Source organism: Canis lupus, chromosome 18 (assembly GCF_011100685.1).
Source record: "Canis lupus familiaris isolate Mischka breed German Shepherd chromosome 18, alternate assembly UU_Cfam_GSD_1.0, whole genome shotgun sequence".
In the NCBI taxonomy this organism is placed as follows: Eukaryota; Metazoa; Chordata; class Mammalia; order Carnivora; family Canidae; genus Canis; species Canis lupus.
In genome coordinates, this window is record NC_049239.1 from 36,313,840 (window position 1) to 36,335,939 (window position 22,100).

The following is a 22,100-nucleotide window of genomic DNA, read 5'->3' on the forward strand; positions in this document are numbered from 1 at the left end:
GGAGAAACCTGAGGTTAGGGTGGCTTCCCCGGCAGGTGCCCTCCCTAACTTCTCCCTCTGTTGAGCCCCATCTCCGTTCCGAACCGACCTAAGAGCTGGTCCAGGGCTGGGAGCCCGGTTGATACCAGCAGCTGTCCGTTGCGCACCGACGGTCGTGTGCCCGCGATGGACACCAGTCGAGCACAGCCGCTGTCAGGGACGCTGGCTCTAGGACCCTTCCTCTGGAAACTGGTGACGTTGTTCTTGCCGCCTGCTGCCGCCGCCGCCGCCGCCGTACATCCCTTATTGCCAGCGCTGGTGCCGCAGGTCGCCGCTGCCGCCATCTTGGAGCTTCCCGCGTCGGCCCAATGGGAACTCTGGGAACTCAAGCCGCGGGCCTATCAGAGCAGGCCCCAAGCTCCCGCCTCCGCGCTCTCGTAGCCAATAGGATTGAGCACTCGCTTCCGAGTCAGCCAATCGCAAGGAGCAATGCTGAAAAGTGAGCCCTGCGTGGGGACGGCGGACTTCTGCCGGGCCCAGGTGAGGAAGGCCCACCTGAGTCCGGGGTGAGAGTATCCCCGGGCTCTCTGGGGCTAGAGGTGGGTAATATCATTAAACGTTTTTCTCCTTTTCGAGTGCCTTCCTACACGCTGAGTTAAAGAAAAGGCTAGCGGAGCGATGTGCCAAGTAACTACCGGTAGGAACTCGCACCTTTCTCCGCTCCTTAGTAGAGAGGGGAGATCACTTATCTCTCGCCCCTTGCTCTCGTTTCTGATGGAAAATTCCATTCCGCCTTTACCATCAGGGTTTTTGGGTTCTTTAGGGGTTTTGGTTTGATCGGCTGTTTTTGTTTTCTTTGTTGGAATGGCGGTCGGGTTAGATTGGAGAAATGGGAACTCTTAAAAATCTGGGCTCAGGTCGTCGCCGCCAGCGGCTGGCAGGTGGTTTGGGTTTAGACCTTAGGGAAAACTCTCGAGCTTGCAGGCGATTTGGGGTTTCCCGTCTCAAAACAGCAAATGACAAAATGTACTTCTCCGACAAGAAGTCCCCGTGAGAAGCTTTCGTTTAATTTTAATTAGTGCTTCTGGAAAGTCTTGGGGCGCGCGTCTCCATCGGTAGCGTGAGTGACAAGTGTTACTCTGACAACCTTGTTCACACATTTAATTGTCATTTGCTGTTAAGACAGCTGCAAATAACAGGAAATACTTTAGGTCTCTTTCCTACCCCCCCTTGGAAAAAAAAAAAAAAAAAAACCAAACTGGCATTGGATGTGTACGTACTTTATCTTCCCAGCGTTTTGTGAAGTCTGAATTAAGAGTTTTTGTTTTTAAGAATAGGGAGGAATTTTATGCGTGGAAAAAAACGTGTTATGCTGTGTCTTTGGATTTAAAAGTTTCCGCAAAAGTGAGCCCGGGTGGCTCTGGTTTAGCGCCTGCCTTCAGCCCAGGGCGTGATCCTGGAGACCTGGGATCGAGTCCCATGTCGGGCTCCCTGCATGGAGCCTGCTTCTCCCTCTGCCTGTGTCTCTGCCTCTCTGTCTCTCTCTGTGTGACTATCATGAATAAATGAATAAAATCTTTAAAAAAAATAAAATAAAATGAGCTGGTTGGAGGAGTAAGTGATTTTTTTTTTTTTTAAAGGTCTTCATAATTGACAAATGTCTGACTCCCAAAGCGTGCCTGCACTACTAAATTACTGGTTTTGGCAGGGACCTAATGATATTCCAAAACTATACCTATCCACAACCTCATTGACGTTCTTGCCGGTGATTTGTTTTAGATCTCAGTGACTTGTTAAGACTTCTTGGCTGATTCTGTGTGATAAAGTGCAATTAGTCTTGTGAGATAGTGGCTGGTGGGTTTTGTTTTTAAAGCAAAATGTTAAGAAAATAAAACGAACGGCTTTACTATTTAACTGTGTATCAACTGGGAAGCTTGGTCAAAGTTTAGATGCTTTCGTTTAGAATATTTCCTCAGTATAAATTTGTAATATAAATTATTCAGTAAAGAGCTGTTGGGTGCTTACTGTCTGCTTAGACCTAATGTGTCATTTTAGGCCTGTAGAAATAAAACGTTCTCATTTAGGGGGAGAAAGATTAACGCATAAAAAACAGCTTAGCGCTTAAAGTGAACACATTGTAAGGCATGTGCTAGTTTTTTCCTGTAGTAAATAAGTGCTAAAAAGGTCAAAACAAAAAGGGACAAAGCAGTCTAATTTCAAATGGAAACTTGTTGGATATTTCTGCTGCTCCGAAAAATTTGAAATGCTACTAATATTGAATTTTTATAAGCTGCTTTACTACATCTTCTGTTGTTTCCTCTCCATTTACTTCATCCTTTAATTTCTAAAAGTGATGGTATGATTGTTTGTTCACGTTATTACTAGAACTGAAGAATTTTTTTCAACTTTATAATTCAGAAAGCATGCCTTATATGCACACCAAGGCATTCTTGAAATGAGGATATATTTTTCATCTAACATTATCATAGAATAAATTAATTTATCTTAATTTTTTTACAAAGACAAAACTTTTACTGTCAAAGCAAATAATGCCAAATACTTGAATTTACCAGTATGTTGAGTTGAATGTAAAACATTGGAATAAATGAGATATTTGTGGAAGGAAAGAGTTAAAAGGGTATGTTTAGATGTGATGTTAATAATTTAATATGTAACAACTATTTTATTGAGCACATACTAAATCCCAGTGAGTATGCTAAGCATTCAGGTTATAGGAGAAAGAATACTTGGTCTCTTTTCTTCTTGAGTTCATAGTTGGGGGAGGTGGGTGGGTAAATAGGATAATAATATGTAAGTAGTATGGAGGACAAATGCAGGATACCTAAGTTGGACTGAGAGAGAGGAGAGGAGCCTGGAAAAGTTTCTCTTGAGGGGAAGTTTAACCTGTGTGATGAAGGAAGTGTAAAAGATAAGGGCATTCTAGACGATGAAAGCCATTACAGAGAATGGGGAGACTATTCTTCAATAAATCTGCTCTTACTGCTTCTGTGCAAGTAGTTCTTATGATTTATAGAGAGTACTAAGAAGAGACTGGAGAAATTAGACAAAGATCTAATTGATTTTTTTAAAAGTTGTGGCTCTTGTTTTTTGTAAAAATAATGGGAAATGGGAAATCATTGAAAAATTTTAAGTTAAGCAGTAACATAACAATCATATTTGATATATTTTGGGCTAAGAGTACACTAGAAAGGAATGGATTGGCTAAGTGTGTGATTGGGATAAGCCTGAGATGGAATTAAGAGATTACTATGAGGAGTAGAATTGTTGTGACCAAGGAAAGTTAACAGGAGGAATCAAAGATGACTTAACAGATCTCTAAGCAGGTTTGTGGATAACAGAGGATAAAGAATAAAGGAAAATGGCAGAATTTTGTAGTTCTGGTGTTGGTTGTTTTAGAGAATGGGAGATCATAAAATGAGGTTTTAAAATCTTTTTTGAATATGTTTAATTGGAGGTACCCTAGGAGTATCCAAGTAGAAATGTCCAGTACACACTGGGCTATGTGAGAGGGGTCTCCAGATGAAACATATATATTTGAAGTTAATTAGCACATGGTGGGAGTTTACTAAATTCACCAAGGAAATAGGTACTTTGAGGAAAAAATAGAACTAAGAATAAACTTTAGGGAAGATGAGATTTAAAACTTGGACAGAGGGATGCCTGGGTGGCTCAGTGGTTGAGCGTCTGCCTTCAGTTCCGGGCGTGATCCCGGAGTCCTGGGATCGAGTTCCGCATCAGGTTCCCCATGAGGAGCCTATTTCTTCTTATGCCTGTGTCTTTGCCTCTCTCTATGTGTCTTTCATAAATGAATAAATAAAATCTTTAAAAAAATAAAACTTGGGCAGAGAAACAGAAAATAAAATAAGAATTTGAAAATATTTGAATTAGTAATTATGTTTTTCAGGCTTTGTTAAGGAAGATTTGAGGGAGTAGTAAACTGAAAAGTCAAATAATTGTATTTAGAATTGAGTGGCAAATGGAGTCGAATATTCCATAAAAGCAGACCATTTTACATTTTAGAAAGCTTTTCTGTGAAGGAAGATAGAGGGAGATGACAAAAGTTTAAGGGAGGAATTTTGTTGTTAGAAGTAATAAGGCACTGGAGTATAATTCTGGACAACTGATAAAAGGACCTGAGTGACATAGAAGGAATGGAAATCATAACACAGGAGAAGGATCAGTATTTGAAAGGTGGGGGGACAATTCAATTGCTAACGGGTGTAAATGAAATAAGCTCTTTTCCCTTATTTCTGCCATTAAATCTTAGAGACCTAAAGACCATTTTCTCTTTTTTATCCATATTCTTGCTTTTATCTAGTCTCAGGACCTCAGTTAACATTTATATATCAATGACTGACATCTATAGTCCAGGTCACTTTTCTGACCTTCAGAATTATAAATTCAAATACTTACTTTACCAGTTGCTTGAAATTCTTTGTGGGGCCTCAAAATCTTAGTGTCCCAGACTGAAATTCTCTTGTGTTTTGTATCTTAGTAAATGATAAGACCATTTGCAGAATTAGTTGCCTAAGACAAGGAACCTCACTACACTCAGGTCCTCTCTCTTTTTTTTTTTTTTTTTTACACTCAGGTCCTCTCTTGAGCATCATTCTATGTCCATTACATTACCAAGACCTATGGATTTTACTTCTTAATAGCTTTCTAATGGCCTGGGATATACAGCCCTCATCTTAACTCATTTGTAGTATATATATTCTTCATTCAAGAGCCATCCTAATCCTTTCAAAATAGAAGTCTGATAATATAAAAACAATACTTATCAAGCACCTGCATATAGTTCCCTCCCTTGCCTCTGTGGGCACATCACTGTAAATTTCCTTACTCCCTGCACTCTAGCATTTATTTATTCTCCCATGTTCTTTTCCTCTAAAAGTCCACTAGTTAACTTCTACTTATCCTTCAAATCTCACTTCAACCTACATATTCTCAATAAAGCCATCTCTCCTTGCTACCAAACTGAAATCAGCTCCAGTGCACCTAGTTGGCTCAGTTGGTTAGCTGTCCAACTCTTAATTTCAGCTCAGGTCATGATCTCAGTACTGTGAGTTGAGCCCTGCATCAGCCTCCACACTAGGCATGGAGCCTACTTAAGATTCTCTTTCTTCCTCTCCCTTTGCCCCTTCTGCCCCACAACATGCACACATGCTCCCTCTCTCTCTCTCAAAAAAAAAAAATAATAATAATAATAAAATAAATAAAAATAAAAAATAAAAAAGAAAGAAAGAAAGAAAGAAAGAAAGAAAGAAAGAAAGAAAGAAATCAATTCCTATATACCAACAGTGAATGAGTGGAATTGGAAATTAAAAACAATGTAATTTACATTAGTATCCAAAAAATTAAGGCATAAATCTAAAAAGATATGTACAAGATCTTTATTAGGAAAGCCACAATATTCTGATGAACAAAATCAAAGAAAAAATTAATGGAAAGATAATCCATAATTATGGATAGGAGACTCAGTGTCAAGATGTCAGTTCTTCCCAAATTGGTCTGTAGATTCAAATGCCATCCCAATCAAAATCCCAGGAAGTTATTTTATGAATATGACAAGCTGATTTTAAAGTTTATATGGAGAAGCAAAAGACACAAAATAGCAAACACAATATTGAAGGAGAAAAACAAAATTGGAGGACTGAAACTATCTGACTTCAAGAATTACTATAAAGCCACAGTAATTATGACAGTGTGGTATTGGCAAAAGAATAGACAAATAGATCAGGGGAACAGAATAGAGTACCTAGAAGTAGACTCATAAATCTACTGATCTTTGACAAACGAGTGAAGACAACACAATGAAGCAAAGATGGTCTTTTCAACAAATGGTGCTGGAACAGCATTGGCAAAGAATACAAAAGAGAATCTAGGCACAGACCTAACATCCTTCACAGAAATCAACTCTAGTGGATCACATATCTAAACATAAGATGCAAAACTATAAACTTCCTAGAAGATAACATAGGAGAAAACCTAGAGAATCTTGGGTTTCTGATGCTTTTTTAGATATAATGCCAAACACATGACCCATGAAAGAAATAACTAATTCATTAAAATTAAAAGCTGTTGCTCTGTGAGAGACAATGTCAAGAGATTGAGAAGAAAAGTCATATACTGGGAGAATATATTTGCAAATGTTATATCTGATAAAATATTTTTATCCAGAATATACAAAGAACTCTTTAAAACTCAACAGTAAGCAACCTGAATTAAAAATAGGTCAGAGACCTTAACGGACACTTGACCAAAGAAGACCTACAGATGGCAAAAAGCAAATGAAAGGATGCCGCACATCATATGTCATCAAAGGAATGCAAATTTAAACAACATTGAGATACTGCTACACACCTACTAGTATGGCCGAAACCTGAAACACTGACAACACCAAATACTGATGAGAATGTGGAGCAACAGGAACTGTCATACATTGCTGATGAAAATGCAAAATGGTACAGCCACTTGAGAAGACAGTTTGTGGAGATTTCTTACAAAACTAAACATGCTCTTAACATATGTTCCAGCAGTCATGATCTTATACATTTACCCAAAGGAGTTGAAAACATCGACATAAAGACTTGCACATGTATGTGCATAGCAGCTTTATTTATAATTCTAAAACTTGGAAGTAACCAAGATGTCCCTCAGTAAGGAATGAGTAAATAATGTGTGGTATATCCAGACAATGGAATATTGTTTAGTGCTAAAAACAAATGATGTATCAAGCTATGAAAAGATATGGAGGAACTTTAAATACAAATTACTGGGATCCCTGGGTGGCGCAGCGGTTTGGCGCCTGCCTTTGGCCCAGGGCGCGATCCTGGAGACCCGGGATCGAATCCCACATCGGGCTCCCGGTGCATGGAGCCTGCTTCTCCCTCTCCCTCTGCCTATGTCTCTGCCTCTCTCTCTCTCTCTCTCTCTGTGACTATCATAAATAAAATAAAATAAAATTTAAATACAAATTACTAAGTGAAAGAAATCAATTCAAAAAAACTATATACTGATTCCAACTGTGGAATTCTAGAAAAGTCAAAACTGTGGAGACAATAAAGAGATCAGTGGCTGCTAGAGATGGTTGAGGAGAGAGATGAATCAGCAGAGCACAGAGGGATTTTTAGGCCAGTGAAAATGTTCTGTATGATGGATATGTCATTATACTTTTGTCCAAACCAATAGAATATATAGCACAAAAAGTGAATCCGAAGGTCAACTGTGGACTTTGGGTGATTGTAATGTGTCAATGTAGGTAGGTAGGTTCATCCTTGGTAAAAAATGTGCTGTTCTGGTAAGTGACATTGATAATAGTGGAGGCTGTACATATATGGGGTCAGGAGTATACGGGAAATTTCTGTACCTGTCTCTCAATTCTATTGTAACTTTTAAACTTCTTTATTATGAAATTTGCTGTATAAAATTTCAGTCTGAGGGTTCCATAAGCAACATATATATGACCCCTATTGCCGCATAGTGGGAGCATTTTCATAAGGGTTCCAACAAGTTAGTATTCTTGGAAGTCTTCAAATACAATAGAAAGACTGCAGCAACCTATGTAAGGTATACCAAAAAACATGTTGGTCATACTAAACAACTAGCATCTCCTGAATGAAATGAGTATCTCTCCAATTGTCTTTCAATGGCTTTCTGAGACCTAGGGTCTGTATTACCATTGTGACTAAGCAGGTAAACCAAACCATATTAACAGAGACATTGTGAAGGTTTACTGTAGGGTCTGACGTTGTTACGGCAGCATGATTGAATGAATAAATGTCAAGGTCATGCCTGTACAGAGGGAGTTCTTGTATCCTATGTAATCTCATTTTTCTTCCTTTTGGTACACTCATGAAGAGAAACCAAAGTCCTGATTTGCTTTACCTATTTTTTTTTTGTAAATTTTTATTTATTTATGATACTCACACACACAGAGAGAGAGAGAGAGAGAGAGAGAGAGAGGCAGAGACATAGGCAGAGGGAGAAGCAGGCTCCATGCACCGGGAGCTCGACGTGGGATTCGATCCTGGGTCTCCAGGATCGCGCCCTGGGCCAAAGGCAGGCGCTTTATACTTCATGTACATGAAGCCATATACTGTTTACTCTTGTGTTTGGTTTCTTTTGCTCATTATGCTTGTGAAATGATTGCTATTAATGTATACAGATGTGAATTATTTATTGCTTTATAGTATTGTGAATATATCACAATTCATTATCCATTCTGCTGTTGAAAAAGGATTTGGCTAGTTTACTAATTGTGTCCAAATGTCTTTCTAACGTGATTGTGCCAATTTATACTCTTACCAGGAATATTTGAGAATTTCAGTTGCCTGTCCTTACCAACACTTAATATTTTCTTTTTGCTTTAGCCTTTCTGAAAGGGTTGTGGCATGACATTGTTATTTGGATTTGAACTGATGAAGTTGAGTATCTGTTCATATGTTCATTGGCCATTTAGATAAACCTCTTATATGAAGAGTCAATTAGTGTCTTTACTAATTTTTGTAGAAGTGAGAATGTTGGATTTTCTAGATTTTTAGGAGTTCTTTTTATATTTTGGATAAAGGTTCAGTTTAGAATAAATATGTTACAAATATCTTCTCTTAGTCTGTGACTAGCCTTTTCATATTCTTTTTATTTTTTTATTTTTTGAGGTAATTTCTACATCCATCACAAGGCTCAAACTTAGAACCTTGAGATCCAGAGTCAGGTACTCCACCGATTGAGCTTTATAGCTGAGTTTGCATACTCCAAGTTTCCAAAGATATCATTGTTTTTCAAAAACCCTGATGTTTACTTTTAAATATTTGAATCTGCATTCTGCTGGAATTGATTTTGTTTTTCCTTTGGTGTGAGGCAGGGATAAAGATGTATTTGTTTTTCCTATTAGATAGCCTATTGACTTACCACTATTTATCGAAAAGACTATTTTTTCCTTGTTATATGGAGTTATCACTTTTTCAAAAAGTAAAGTCCCACTGATTAGATAGATTACTTTCTAGGTTCTCCATTCCTTTGGTTAGTTTGTGATTCTTCAGGTTCTTCAGAAGGATGACTTTGTTTCTTTGTTTTAACTACCTGTACTGTTCTGTGCTCAGGTAAATCAATAAAAATAAGAAACCTTTTGGCCATCTTTTTTTTTACAACTTTGACTCCTCAGCAAAATCTCTTTGCTTCTGTTCAATCTGTAGAGCCTTCACATAATTGTGTTTTGCATTTTGTCTTGAGTTTATGATTGTTACCTATGGGAGAGTTTGTCTGTTATGAGCTTACTTCACCATACTAAAAGCAGCTTTTACTACCTTTTAAATGACTGTAGTTGCTGATATTATTCGTGTTTTTCTTTTTTTTTTTTTTTCATTGTTAGATTTGCTAGGGATTTTTCATTTTTATTCTTTTTGTAAAAATCCAAATTTTGGCTTTAAAGTTTTTTCTGTTTTATGTTTACTTTTTGTTTTGTCAATTACTGATCTTTATTTTTTTCCCTTTGCATTCAGTTGTTTTGACTGGCTGAGATTTTGGTTTTTCTCCTTTCTGATAAAAGCTTAATTCATTAATTTTCTTCCTTTTCTAATATACTGTTTTATAATCCAGACTGTAATTTCTCTAAATACTGCTCTACCTGTGCCCTACAACTTTTAATATTTTATGTTTTCATCAACATTTATTTCAAAATATTTTCTATTTTTGGTCTTGATTTCCTCACTGACCCGTGAATCGTTTTTAGGACATTTTTAAGAATGCCGAAATAATGAATTATTTTGAATGCCATGAGGCAGGTATAATCTGGGATTGTCTGGGTGCACATGAGTACTTATGATCATCCTAATTTTAGTGGATGTTTAAATAAAAACAGAAAATTGAGGAGTTTGAAATAAAAAAAAATTTGAGAATCTATTGTATACTAATGTCTTGGAGTATTCAATATAATCTGGTAAATGTGTCGAGAGGTAAACATGTTTTGGTTTAAGGAGATTGTTAAGTAAATATCTGTAAGGGTAATTAAACAAGACATTTTTAGTGGTAAACAGTAGAACACTAAAAATTTTTAGTGATGAAAGACAAATGCCAGAACCAGAATGGCCCAATATTGGTATATCTCCTAAACTGGGACTGTTCTTTATTTTTGCGTGTAGCCCAAGGAAGGAATTGAACAACTACTGACTGGTGCCAGGTGCTCCTTTCATGTGTCAACTTGAGGACTCTCATAAGCATAAATATGTGGTGCTAGTGTAAGCCTGTGTGTCGTGCTAATTATCCTGGACAGTTCCGTTGAGATTGATCAATTCATCTTCAGTATGAATAATTATGGAAGTCAAGGGAAAGGCCAAATACTTAAAACCATTACATTTGAATCTTCTTACATCAGATTTTGCATGGAACATCATGCAGAATAGTGAGCTCCCCTGTAAAGAAATCTATAATTCTTGGTACATTGAATAGTGTTAAGAGAGGGGAATATATCACTTTGGACTGCTGTTTTCTAGCTTAAGAGTCTGGATATGAAGTATGTTTATGCTTTATATACTGGATATGAAGTTTCTTGCAGTATAAGATGAAAATAAAAATCGTAGCAAATATTTTAACTCAGAACTAAATTGAAGCCATCTATTAATAAACAACTTTTTAAAAATTTTCGTTATGACTTTTGTTCCATATAATTATTCTACCTTTCTTTCTTTAAATTATATTTTCTTAGGAAACACTTTTTTATTTTCAAATTTGATAGCATTAATTAATTGCATTCTCTACATTGAATTCTTGTGTAATCTATTCCATATCTATAATATTTACTCATTTGTAATGCTATATCTTTTGATTTTTTCTCAATTCTTTTCTCTGAATAACTTTGTAGCATTTTTTTAAAAACCTATTTTACTCCCAACAACAACAAAAAACCTATTTTAAAACTATTTTCATGTAATGACATATTAGGTGTATGCATTATTTCCATTTACAACATTACTGATTTGTTTTTTTCTGAATGTAATCTTTCTTCCTACTTCTTTTACCTATTTTTTGTTTTTTACTATAGTACTTTTGAAATAAATAATTAAAATATAATTCTGGTAATCTGTTAATGGTAATTTCCAAATAAGGCCTGTCCAGTAGAATTTCCTGTGTTGATGGAAGTGTTTTATATGTACATCGTCCAGTGTGATAACCATTCTACCCATATGGCTGTTGGGCACTTGAAATGTAGCTGACACGATTGAGGGACAGAATTTTTAATTTTAATATTTAAATTTAAACACTGCATTTGGCTTCCTGTTACTCTATGGAAAACATAGCTCCTGATCTAGATATGACAGTTTTTTTCTGTAAAAGAACAAATGGTAAAATATTTTAGACTTTACAGACCATATGGTCCCTGTTGCAAGTATTTAATTCTGCTGTTGTAGTTAGTACAAAAGCAGTCTCAGAGAACTTGTAAACAAATAAGCATTCTGTGTTAGAGTAAAACCTTATTTGCTAAAATGGTGCTGGCAGGATTTGGCTCATGGGCCCTAGTTTGACAGCCTCTACTCTAGGTCAGAGATGTGTCTAGGAGTATATATATTTTTCTTTTTCTACTCTGTATTGTCTGGGTCCTTTCTGTTGCTTTTCCGTGCGTGTGTGTGTGTGTATGTGTAGAGAGTCTCCTGCACTATTTTAGAGAGAGTATTACCTACACTGGGTTATTCTGTATTTCTTCAACCTTTCTTCCAACTCTTCAAGTTTTTTTTTTTATATGTGGGGAGAGGCAGTGGTAGACAGGCCTTTTATTTTAAATTTCTTTAAACTCTGCTCTTCTTTTAATCCTACTTTTTCACAGCCTTCTTGTTTTATAGGTGCAATATCTTACACAGTTTCTCCAAAGACGTTAAATAGAATTCTTTTTCTTTTTTCTTCCCTCCTCAGATTACCTATGTTTGCTTTAGAGTTCCTTATTCTCTTTTTCATGCCTGTGGTTTCCTTAAATTTTGGTCATCCTTGGTTGTCCGTTCATATTGATATATGGCCAGTTAAATAATATGGATTACTGGAGTAGCTTTTCTCTTCCTTTGTTTCTCTAGCAAATCTTTACCCTATATGGAAAGAATACTGATGGATTTTTTTTTCTTAATATGTGGGCAGGACTGACTTATTGGTGTGTTTTGCTCAGAGTGGATAAGCAGATAGCCCAGGCCCTTCTCTAATAGCCAGATAAGAAGGATCCTATCCTAGGTTCCAGCCACCATACTTGGATCCCAAGTTCCTCTCAGGTACTTTTTACCTTTTTTTTTTTTAATTCATGAGAGACATACAGAGAGAGGTAGAGACATAGGCAGAGGAAGAAGCAGGCTCCCTGCAGGGAGCCCGGTGTGGGACTCAATCCCAGGACCTGAGCCAAAGGCAGACACTCAACCGCTGAGCCATCCGGGTGTCCCCTGTTTTGGTTTGGTTTAGTTTGGTTTGGGTTTTTTTTTGGTGCCCCCTGTTTTTACCTTTGTTTAGTAGGTTATCCTCCATAGCTGTTGATTCAGCCTGCAACCCCTTAAGAGTCACATGAAAAAAATTCCTCTATCTTCCCTGAAACATACTCCTGTGTGTGCTTAGTCAGGGGTTGGCATACTTTTTCAGAGGCCAGATAGTAAATATTTTACATTTTGTAGGCCTTACTACCTCTTTCACAGCTACTCAACTCTAACATTTCCACCCTAACCTACCTATCATTATGATTTCATATATTATCTTACAGAAATTCTTCAAAATGTCTAGCTAGTGTGTTGATGGTTTTCACTCCCTTGTATTGGTCTGAGGATCAGCCTTTTATTCTATTCAGGCCTTCAATGAATTGAATAATTCATACTCATATTAGGGAGGGTGATCTGCTCTACTCAGTCTGAAGATACAAATGTTAATCGACTCTAGAAACACCCTCACAGGAACACCTGGAATAATGTTTTGCCAAATTTCACAGTATCCCCTGGCCCAGTTAAATTGGCATATAAAATTAGTCATCGTAGTCACATAACTATTAAGTGATAGAACTAGGATTCACAACGAGTTAAGCTGTCTGATGACAAAAATCCGTGCTCTTATTTACTGGTTGCACCTGGACCCAAACTCAATATCCTCCTAAAGATAGCCCATTTAGCCAATTTATGGATATTAGTAAAAAAAAAAAAAAAAAAATGAAGCCTGTTTCCATTGCTAGAAAAGGGTATATATTCAGTGCCCAGGATGGTGAGAAAATGTGGTATGAAACAACTGGGATAGTAAGTGCAACATATTTAACCCCTAGATGAATGATTCTGAGTTTTCTAAAACCTATGTTAATCTGTGAAAGGGAAATTAGACTCTTTGTTTCTTGGGAGCATGGAAATTTTAATTTAAATTGAGGTTAAAGAACTTTTTCATCAGGATTGTCCAGCACTGAAACAAGATCTTTAATAAAACTATTTGCTTTTAAAAATCTTTAGAATTTTATTGAAGATGGCCTCCCAACAGTGGACTACCCTAAGCCCTGGAACATGTGGACATGATTAGATATCACTTCCCCAATTATGTTGTCATGGGCACGGTTGATCTAAAGATAGGGAGACTAAAAAAATCAATAAAGATAGGGAGACTGACCATGTGAGCCTAAGCTAATCATGAGACCTTTCAAAAAAAAAAAAAAAGAGAGAGTGTTCTCTAGCTAACAAGTTAAAATTAGAATTTATTTATTTATTTATTTACTTATTTTTAAATCAGAATTTAAACGATGTGACATACTGGGTCTAAGATGGAGGGACCATGGGAAAAGGGATGTAGGAAACCTTAAGGACAATGAAAATGCCCTCAGCTGACAGCAAATAGGAAGAGGGAACTATCTTAGACCATTTCTTAGTGTGAAGAACAGGATTCTGCCTTCAACCTAGAGGAGATGGGTTAGTGGATTCCTTCCCACTGACTCCAGAGAAGATCTCAGCCTGATTTTTGACTTTGGGATACTCTGAGCAGGGAACCCAATCAAGACTGTCTTTGCTGGTAATCCACAGAACCGTAAGGTAATAAATGGATTGATTAAAGAAAAAAAAAAGATCTTGGGACACCTGGGTAGCTCAGTCGGTTAAGTGTCAGACTCTTGATTTTAGCTCAGGTCATGATCTTGGGGTCATAGGATCAAGCCTCAAGTCAGGCTCCACACTGGGCATGAAGCTTGCTTAAGATTCTCTCTCTCCCTCCTTCTGCTACCACCCCATTTGCAAGCTTGCTCACTCTCAAAAAAAAAAAATATATATATATATATATATCTTTAGAGTTTTAATGTCATGTTTTTATTTTTTCATTCCCCAAATGGAAAGTTAAAAAAAATGTCAAAAGCCATTTTGTATAATAGTCATACCCTGTTTTATTTCACTTTGCTTTATTGTACTTCACAGATAATGCATTTATTATAAATTGAAGGTTTGTGGCAACCCTGCATTGAGAAAGTGTACTGGCGCCATTTCCAACAGCATTTGCTCACTTCTTATCTCTGTGTCACATTTTGGTAATTTTCAGAATATTTCAACCGTTTTCATTATTGTTTGTTATGGTAATCTGTGATCAGTGATCTTTGACGTCATTATTGTAATTGTTTTGGAACACCAGAGACTGTGCCCATCTAGGACAGTGAATTTACCAATAAATGTTGTGTGTTGTTTTGCCTGCTCCCATTTTCCATCTCTCTGGGTCTCCTTGTGCCTACCTAATATTCTCTGAGACATAACAACATGAAATTAGGCCAATTAATAACCCATCAGTGGGCTCTTAGTGTTCAAGTGAAAGGAAGAGTCCCACCTCTCACTTTAAATCAAAAGCCAGATAGGATTAAGCTTTGTGAGGAAGGCATATTGAAAGCCAAGATACCCTGAAAGACCTCTTGTGCCAAACAGCCAAGTTGTGAATGCAAAGGAAAATTCTTGGAAATTAAAAATGCTACTCCAATGAACACATGAATGACAAGAAAGTGAAACCTCATTGTTAACATGGAGAAAATTTTAGTGGTTTGAATAGAAGATTAAAGTAGCCTTAACATTTTTAAGCCAAAGTTTAAGCCAGAGAAAGCCCCTCTCTTCAGTTCCATGAAGGTTGAGGGAGATAAGGAAGCTTCAGATGAAAAGTTTGAAGCTAGCGTAGATTGGTTCATAAGGTTTGAAGAAAGAAGCTGTTTTTTTTTTTTTTTAGAAGCTGTTTTTATAACATAAAAGTACATGGTGAAGCAGCAAGTTTTACAGAAGATCTACCTAAGATCATTAACAAATGTGGCTATACTAAAATACAGATTTTCAAGGTTGACGTAGGCAAAGCAGCCTTTTATTGAAAGAAGATACCATCTAGGACTTTCATAGGAAGAGAGAAAAAGTTGATGCCTGGCTTCAGAGCCTCTAAAGATAGGCTGATTCTCTTGTTAGGGGCTAATGTAGCTGGCGACTTGAAGCCAATGCTTATTTCTCATTCTGAAAATCCTAGGGCCCTTAAGAAATATGCTGAATCTATTTCACCTGTTCTCTATAAAGGGAACAACAAGCCCTGGATGACAGCACATCTATTTACAACATAGTTTATTAAGTTCGCAATTGAGATTTCACACGCACACACACACACACACAAAAAAAAAAACTAAAAAAGATTCTTTTCAAAGTGTTATTGCTCATTGACAGTGTATCTGGTCACCCAAAGGCTCCTATGAAGATGTGCAACGAGATTAATGTTTTCATGCCTACTAACATAGCATCCATTCTGCAGCCCATGAATTGAGTAATTTCAACTTTCAAATCTTATTATTTAAGAAATAATTTTTTAAAGATTTTATTTATTTGACAGCACAAGCAAGGGGAGTGAGAGGCAGAGGGAGAGGGAGAAGCAGGCTCACCATCGAGCAAGGAGTCTGATGCATGGCTCAATCCCAGAACCCTGGGATCGATCATGGCCTGAGCCAAAGGCAGACACCTAACAGCCACTCAGGTGCCCCAAGAAATACATTTCATAAGGCTGTAACTGCAATAGTGCTTCTGATGGATCTGGTCAAAGTAAATTGAAAGCCTTCTGAAGGAAGGATCACAATTCTCTCTCTCTCACTGTGTGCCTATCATAAAAATAAATAAATAAATAAATAAAATAAAATGATCATAGGATTTAGGAAGTTACATAAACTTAGCTAATAAAGCAGTGGTGGGGTTTGAAAGGATGGACTCAATTTTTTTTTTTTAAGATTTTATTTATTTATTCATCAGAGAGAGAGAGAGAGAGAGGCAGAGACACAGGCAGAGAGAGAAGCAGGCTCCATGCAAGGAGCCCAACGTGGGACTCGATCCCTGGTCTCCAGGATCACACCTTCGGCTGAAGGCAGCGCTAAACCGCTGAGCCACCTGGGCTGCCCTGGACTCAATTTTTGAAAGAAGTTCTGCTGTGGGTAAAATGCTATCCAACGATATTGCATCCTACAGAGAAATCATTCATGAAGGGAATAGTCAGACTATGTGGCCGACTTCATTGTTGTCTTATTTAAAGGAATCGCCACAGCTCCCCCAGCAAGCAGCACCCTGATCAGTCAGCAGCCATCAGCGCTGAGGCAGCACCCTTCACCAGCTAAAAAATTATGACTGACTGAAAGCTCATATGATGGTTAGCAATTTTTTTTAGCAATAAACTATTTTAAGGTATATTTTTTAGACATAATGTTATTGCATACTTAATAGGCTACAGTGTAGTGTAAATGTGACTTTTATATGCCCTCGGAAACCAAAATATTAATTTGAGTCACCTTATTGTGATACTTGCTTTATTGTGGTGGTTTAGAACCTGCAATATATCTGAAGTATGCCTGTAAAATTTTATCATTCTTCATAATGAAAGATTCAAAAATAAGTTTATAGTCTGGTATTCTCAGGTAAATTCATTTTAAAAATAAAGCAAATCATGTTTCCTTTTTCTATTAACATCTCTTAAATGAATTCACATGAAATTAATGAATTGCTATCATATGTGATGATCATTTTACCTTGCTGAGCATTGGGATATATTCATTTTAGAGCTTATCAGTAGTTCAGTCATGATTCTCTAATTGAAGTAGTTATGTCAACCCTCTTAGTTGGCTCAAGGTCTTGAGCCCTTTTTTTTTTTCTTAAGGAAAAGCTTTTTGTGATAAAATTTACCCTTTTAATTATTTCTAAATATACAATTCAGTGCCATTAGGTGTATTTACAATGTTCTATAAACATTGCCACTGTCTGTTTTCAGGTCTTTTTTTATCATCCCAAACAACTCTTTGCCCATTGAGCAATAATTCCCCATTCCTCCATTGCCCAGCCTTTAGTATTTTTATTCCACTTCCTGTCTCTCTGAGTTTGCCTGTACTTCATAGAAGTGGAATTATATATTTGTTCTTTGTTATCATTTGCATAATGTTTTTCACTTAGCATAGTGTTTTTCAGAGTTCATCCATCTTGTAACATGTACCAAAACTTCATTTCTTTTTATGGTTGGGTAATATTTCATTGTATGTATATAGCACATTTTGTTTATCCATACATTTTTTTCCTTAAAGATGTATTTATTTATCTCAGAGAAAAGGGAGAGGGGTAGAAGGCAAGAGAGAGGAAGAGAGAAAGAATCCTAAGTGGACTCCACACTGAGCAGAGCCTGCTGTGGATTTCAGTCTTACCACCCATGAGATCGTGGTCTAAGCTGAAGCAAGAGTCAAATGCTCAACTGACTGAGCCACCCAGGTGGCCCTGATCCATACATTTTTTTGATAGACATTTGAGTTGTTTCCTTTTACCTATCATGAGTAGTGGTGCAATGAACATTGGTGCACAAGTACCTCTTAGAGTCCACACTATCAGTTCCTAGGTATATACCTAGGAGTGGAATTGCCAGATCATATGGTAAATCTATGTTTAACTTTGTGAGGAACTGCCAAAAACTGTTTTCCGCAGTGGCTGATCCATTTTTGCATTCTCATTAACAGTGCACAGGGGTTCTAGTGCTCAGCAACTTTTGTTTTTTCTGTTTTTTGGATAATAGTCATCCTGCTGAGTTTGAAGTTGTATATGACTGTGGTTTTGACTAGCATTTTCCTAATGATTTGTGATGTTAGCCTCTTTTGCAGTCTAGATAGATGAAGGATTATCCAAGTTGTCTGATGCTGATTTTTTTTTTAACAGTTCCTTCCTCAATTTATCTCTTTCTCTTGCATTTTACTATAAGCAGCAAGGAGAAACCAGTATACATCTTTAACACTTTGCTTGGAAATCTCCTCAGCTAAATATATAAATTCATTGTTTACAAGTCTTGCTTTTCACCCAGTGGTAGAGCACAATTCAGCCAAGTTTTCTGCAACTTTAAAATGAGGATTGCTTTCCCTCTGGTGTCTAATAACATGTCCCTCATTTCCTTCTTGAGGCTTTACCGGAAGTCCTTTAACATTCATGTTTCTACAACATTCTGTTCCTGACCAAAATCTGTAATTGATTTTCTAGAATTTTCGTAACAAAATACTACAAACTTCGTAGCCTAAAACAACAGAAATTTACTTGATCACTCTTGGAAACCAGAAGTTCAAAATCAAGGTATCAGCAGAGCCTTGTTTGTTCCAAAGGCTCAAGGGAAGAATCCTTCCTTGCTTCTAGCTTTTTATGGCTCCTGTTGCTCCTTGGCTTGTGGCAGCATAACTCCAACCTTTGCCTCCATTTTCACATTGTCTTTTTTTCTGTTTCTCTTTATGTCCTTTTTGGTCTCCTTATTCTAATCCTAATTCTCATTGGATTTAGGACCTAACCCTAATCTAGTATGATCTCATATTGGCCTGTACCTTAACTATATCTGCAAAAACTCCACATCCCAATAAGGTCACATTCTGAGATTCTTGATGGACAGGAATTTAGGGGGAGGGAGGAACACTACTCAACTCACTACAGTCTCTTTTTAGGTAATTATATTATAAATGTATTATAATCTGTTCATAATTTTTAAAAATAAACATTATATATAATATTGTGTGATTATTTTTAAATAATTAATACCATTAGTGTTAGTATTCATATTAGAGAGTCCTGAATAGGGAAATCACTTTTCTTTACAGACTTGACAGTATATATTAGAAGTAAGGGTTTATTTCATGTATCTTTGCTTTTTAATGAAAATGTGCACATGCACACACATGAATAAAACGTACTGAAAGTTCTTTTGACTTTAAAAAGTTTGTTACTCAAGGGGTGGTGGAAAGGGAGGTGGGCAGGGGGTTGGGGTGACAGGCACTGAGGGGGGCACTTGATGGGATGAGCACTGGGTGTTATGCTATATGTTGGCAAATTGAACTCCAATAAAAAGAAATTTAAAAAAATAAAAAAATAAAAAGTTTGTTACTCATTATTTATTCAAACTGAGGTGATAGACTCTTAAATCACTTCTTTATTAGAATAGAGGTGGTCTCAAATTGATTGGAATGAGTGTGTGAGGTTAAATTTTCTTGAGATTTTTCAGAGTTTCAAGATTGACTCCAAAATGTTGAGTTCTTCGAATATTTAATGACTCAGAGGAAAAAAAATATTTTTACAAGTAGCAACAAGATAATTTAAGTTTATTGAATTTCCAGTCAGGTTAGATTGTTAAGATCAACAACAGTGCCTGTGAATGGGTAAAGAGTATATTTAAACAGGCTGCTGCAGAAAAAACTCACTTTTAAGGGTCCTAACATAAAAGAGATAAAGGTGATACAGTCGTAAAAGGAAGAGTTTGAATAAAACAAAAATTGAGATTGAAACAAATATATTAGAAAAGAGACAGAGGATAGACTGATAGAAATAAAAGTATCACAAAAAAGTGAAATGTACACAAGCAAAGGCAAGAAATAGAATAAGAGAAAGTCTTTAAGGAGGGCAAAATATAAGAAATAATTCCATGAATACCTTAATGTTAAAGGGTAGAAGACTGATACATCAATTTCTTTGACTTCATTAAAATTAATAATACTTATTGGAGAATCACTGTAGTCTTGATAGCATATTTGTCAAGCTTTTCATATTTTATCAGAAAATAGTAGGAACCATTTTATATATTATTCATTAAATTTCAAATAAATATCATTGATATATTAATATATCAATATATAATAATGTGTATGATGTAAACTATATGTTATCATTTCAGGATGAATATGTTTTAATGGCAAATATTTATTCTTCAGTGTAGAGACTGAAATGTTGCATGTAAACATGTATGAAACTTTGACATCTCAAATAAAAGTGGAGATAAAACTTTACTTATTTTTGAAGTAAAATTGACATACAGTGTCCTGTTAGTTTCAGGTGCACATCATAGTGATTTGGTATTTTTGTACATTATGAAATAAGTCTGTCACTAAAGTTACTATAATGTTTTTGACTACATTCCCTATACTATATATTATATCCCCATGACTTATTTTTTTTTATAACAGAAAGTTCATTTTATGTTTGTAAAAAAAAACCTTTTTTTCCAGTCAGAGAACGGACCTGGAGCTATTTTAGTTGAATAGGAGCAGGTTTTGACATCCAAGACAGTATCAAACATAGTGTGTTTTTCTTTTTTTTTTTCAGTGTGTTTTTCACTTGTCACCTTTTAACTCATCATGGAGTATTTCTGCAATATCATGTATATTTACTTATAATTAGTAAATATTTGATGAATCAGTTTTAACATCCACATTATGCACTACTGTGCTGCCTTTTCATTGTTAAAATTAACCTCAGATATTCATGCTGACATATAGAAATGATGTTATATCCTGTTACTTACAAATTGTTTGGAGTTTGATGTATTAGAACTGCATATGGTTGGCTTATCTCCTTTAAGTCCTTGACCACTGTTCTCTTTAGTTTGGTTGATACATCATGTCACCCACTTACTTTCTTCTGTTTAAATTTTCTGGTGGATAAAAGGACTTTAATATAATTCTGGGTTTTTAAAAATTGTTTTATCCAAAGTGTTACTATATATCTGAATTTATAATCCCATCGACCCACTGAGAGAAATATATACCTTAACAACTAAGAGATATTTAATAATATTTTATAGTAATTCAACTTAACACGGCTGAGGGAATCCTTTACCTAATATAATTTTGATTTCCTGCTTTAGGAATCCTGAACTCGTGGATTACCCATATATACTCTCAGACATGCTTTAGATGATATTTTCTGGAAGCCTTGCAACTGCCTTAAAAATTGAATGTATTGTATAACAGACCTATGGTAAGTGGTTTTTTTTTTTTTCCTCCTTTTTTTTCTGTCGGTTTCATGTTCATGTTAAGTCTTATGAATGTTGTAATGCTGCTCCCTGCTGGACACAGTGTAATTTTTTAAAGTTGGCACTTAATAGATGGGCAAATAACTGGTTAGCTGGATCCACTAAAGAGGGTGCATTCATAGGAAAACAATAGTATACAACAGAAGCAACTTTATTATCATAATGAGTGATAGCATTGTGATAGTGTTGATATCTGGAGTATGAGGAAGTTGCTGATGGTCTTGCTTCTGTTTCATTGTCTGCTTCGTGTATAGTGGCATCTATAAGTTATAACAAATATATGTTGAAAGATGCTTGTAGGTGTTGGGATTTTCTACGTTGTATGTGTATAATGTTTATAACTGAAGCCAGTTTATTATTTTTATTCTTCTTATTGTTAATCTTTTTTTGTAATTTAATTCCCTGTACTTTTGTTTTTCCAAAGGAAACATTTAAAACAGCTCCAGTATAATTTAAATTAGGCATTATTGGATCTGTTTTGAATGAATCACCTTATATTACACTTTATACAGTGGACTTTAAGTGTAAATTGCATTGTATATCCATCCTATAATCCAGCTATCATGTTTTCTTGTACAAATAGTGAAAATATTTTCAGAGAGCAAAATTGGGCTGGACCTTAAGTATCATGTCTCTGTCCATCCTACCATGAAACCTCACATTGTATGCATACACAGATGCTCCCAAAATTGCTAGAAAATGTGTGACAGTTAAGAGTGTTTTTCTTCTTACTAATGAGCTAAAATATATTTTTTGGAGTACATCCTATATAAAATTATTACCTGGATATAATCTAAATTATTTCTGAAAGCATACAT

At 36.0% G+C, this 22,100-nt stretch overlaps 2 protein-coding genes across 10 annotated transcripts in view; one reads left to right on the forward strand and one right to left on the reverse strand.

Annotated features, from left to right (window-relative positions):
• The window catches only part of ELP4 (elongator acetyltransferase complex subunit 4), a 241,919-nt gene extending 241,556 nt beyond the window's left edge, over window positions 1-363 (reverse strand). For all 3 annotated transcript variants that reach the window (XM_038563121.1, XM_038563120.1, XM_038563122.1), the window contains exon 1: window positions 89-363. In XM_038563121.1, the coding sequence (XP_038419049.1) occupies window positions 89-323 (235 nt within the window). In that variant the 5' untranslated portion in view covers window positions 324-363. The remainder of the gene's footprint in view (window positions 1-88) is intronic.
• A 90-nt stretch (window positions 364-453) lies between these two features.
• The window catches only part of IMMP1L (inner mitochondrial membrane peptidase subunit 1), an 82,778-nt gene continuing 61,131 nt past the window's right edge, over window positions 454-22,100 (forward strand). For 2 of the 7 annotated variants that reach the window (XM_038563123.1, XM_038563126.1), the window contains exons 1-2: window positions 454-578; window positions 21,115-21,227. The gene's annotated coding sequence lies outside the window, so the exon portion shown is untranslated. Of the gene's footprint in view, window positions 579-657; window positions 677-21,114; window positions 21,228-22,100 lie in introns of those variants that run through there. The other 5 variants (XM_038563125.1, XM_038563127.1, XM_038563124.1 and 2 more) reach the window with 4 other exon arrangements.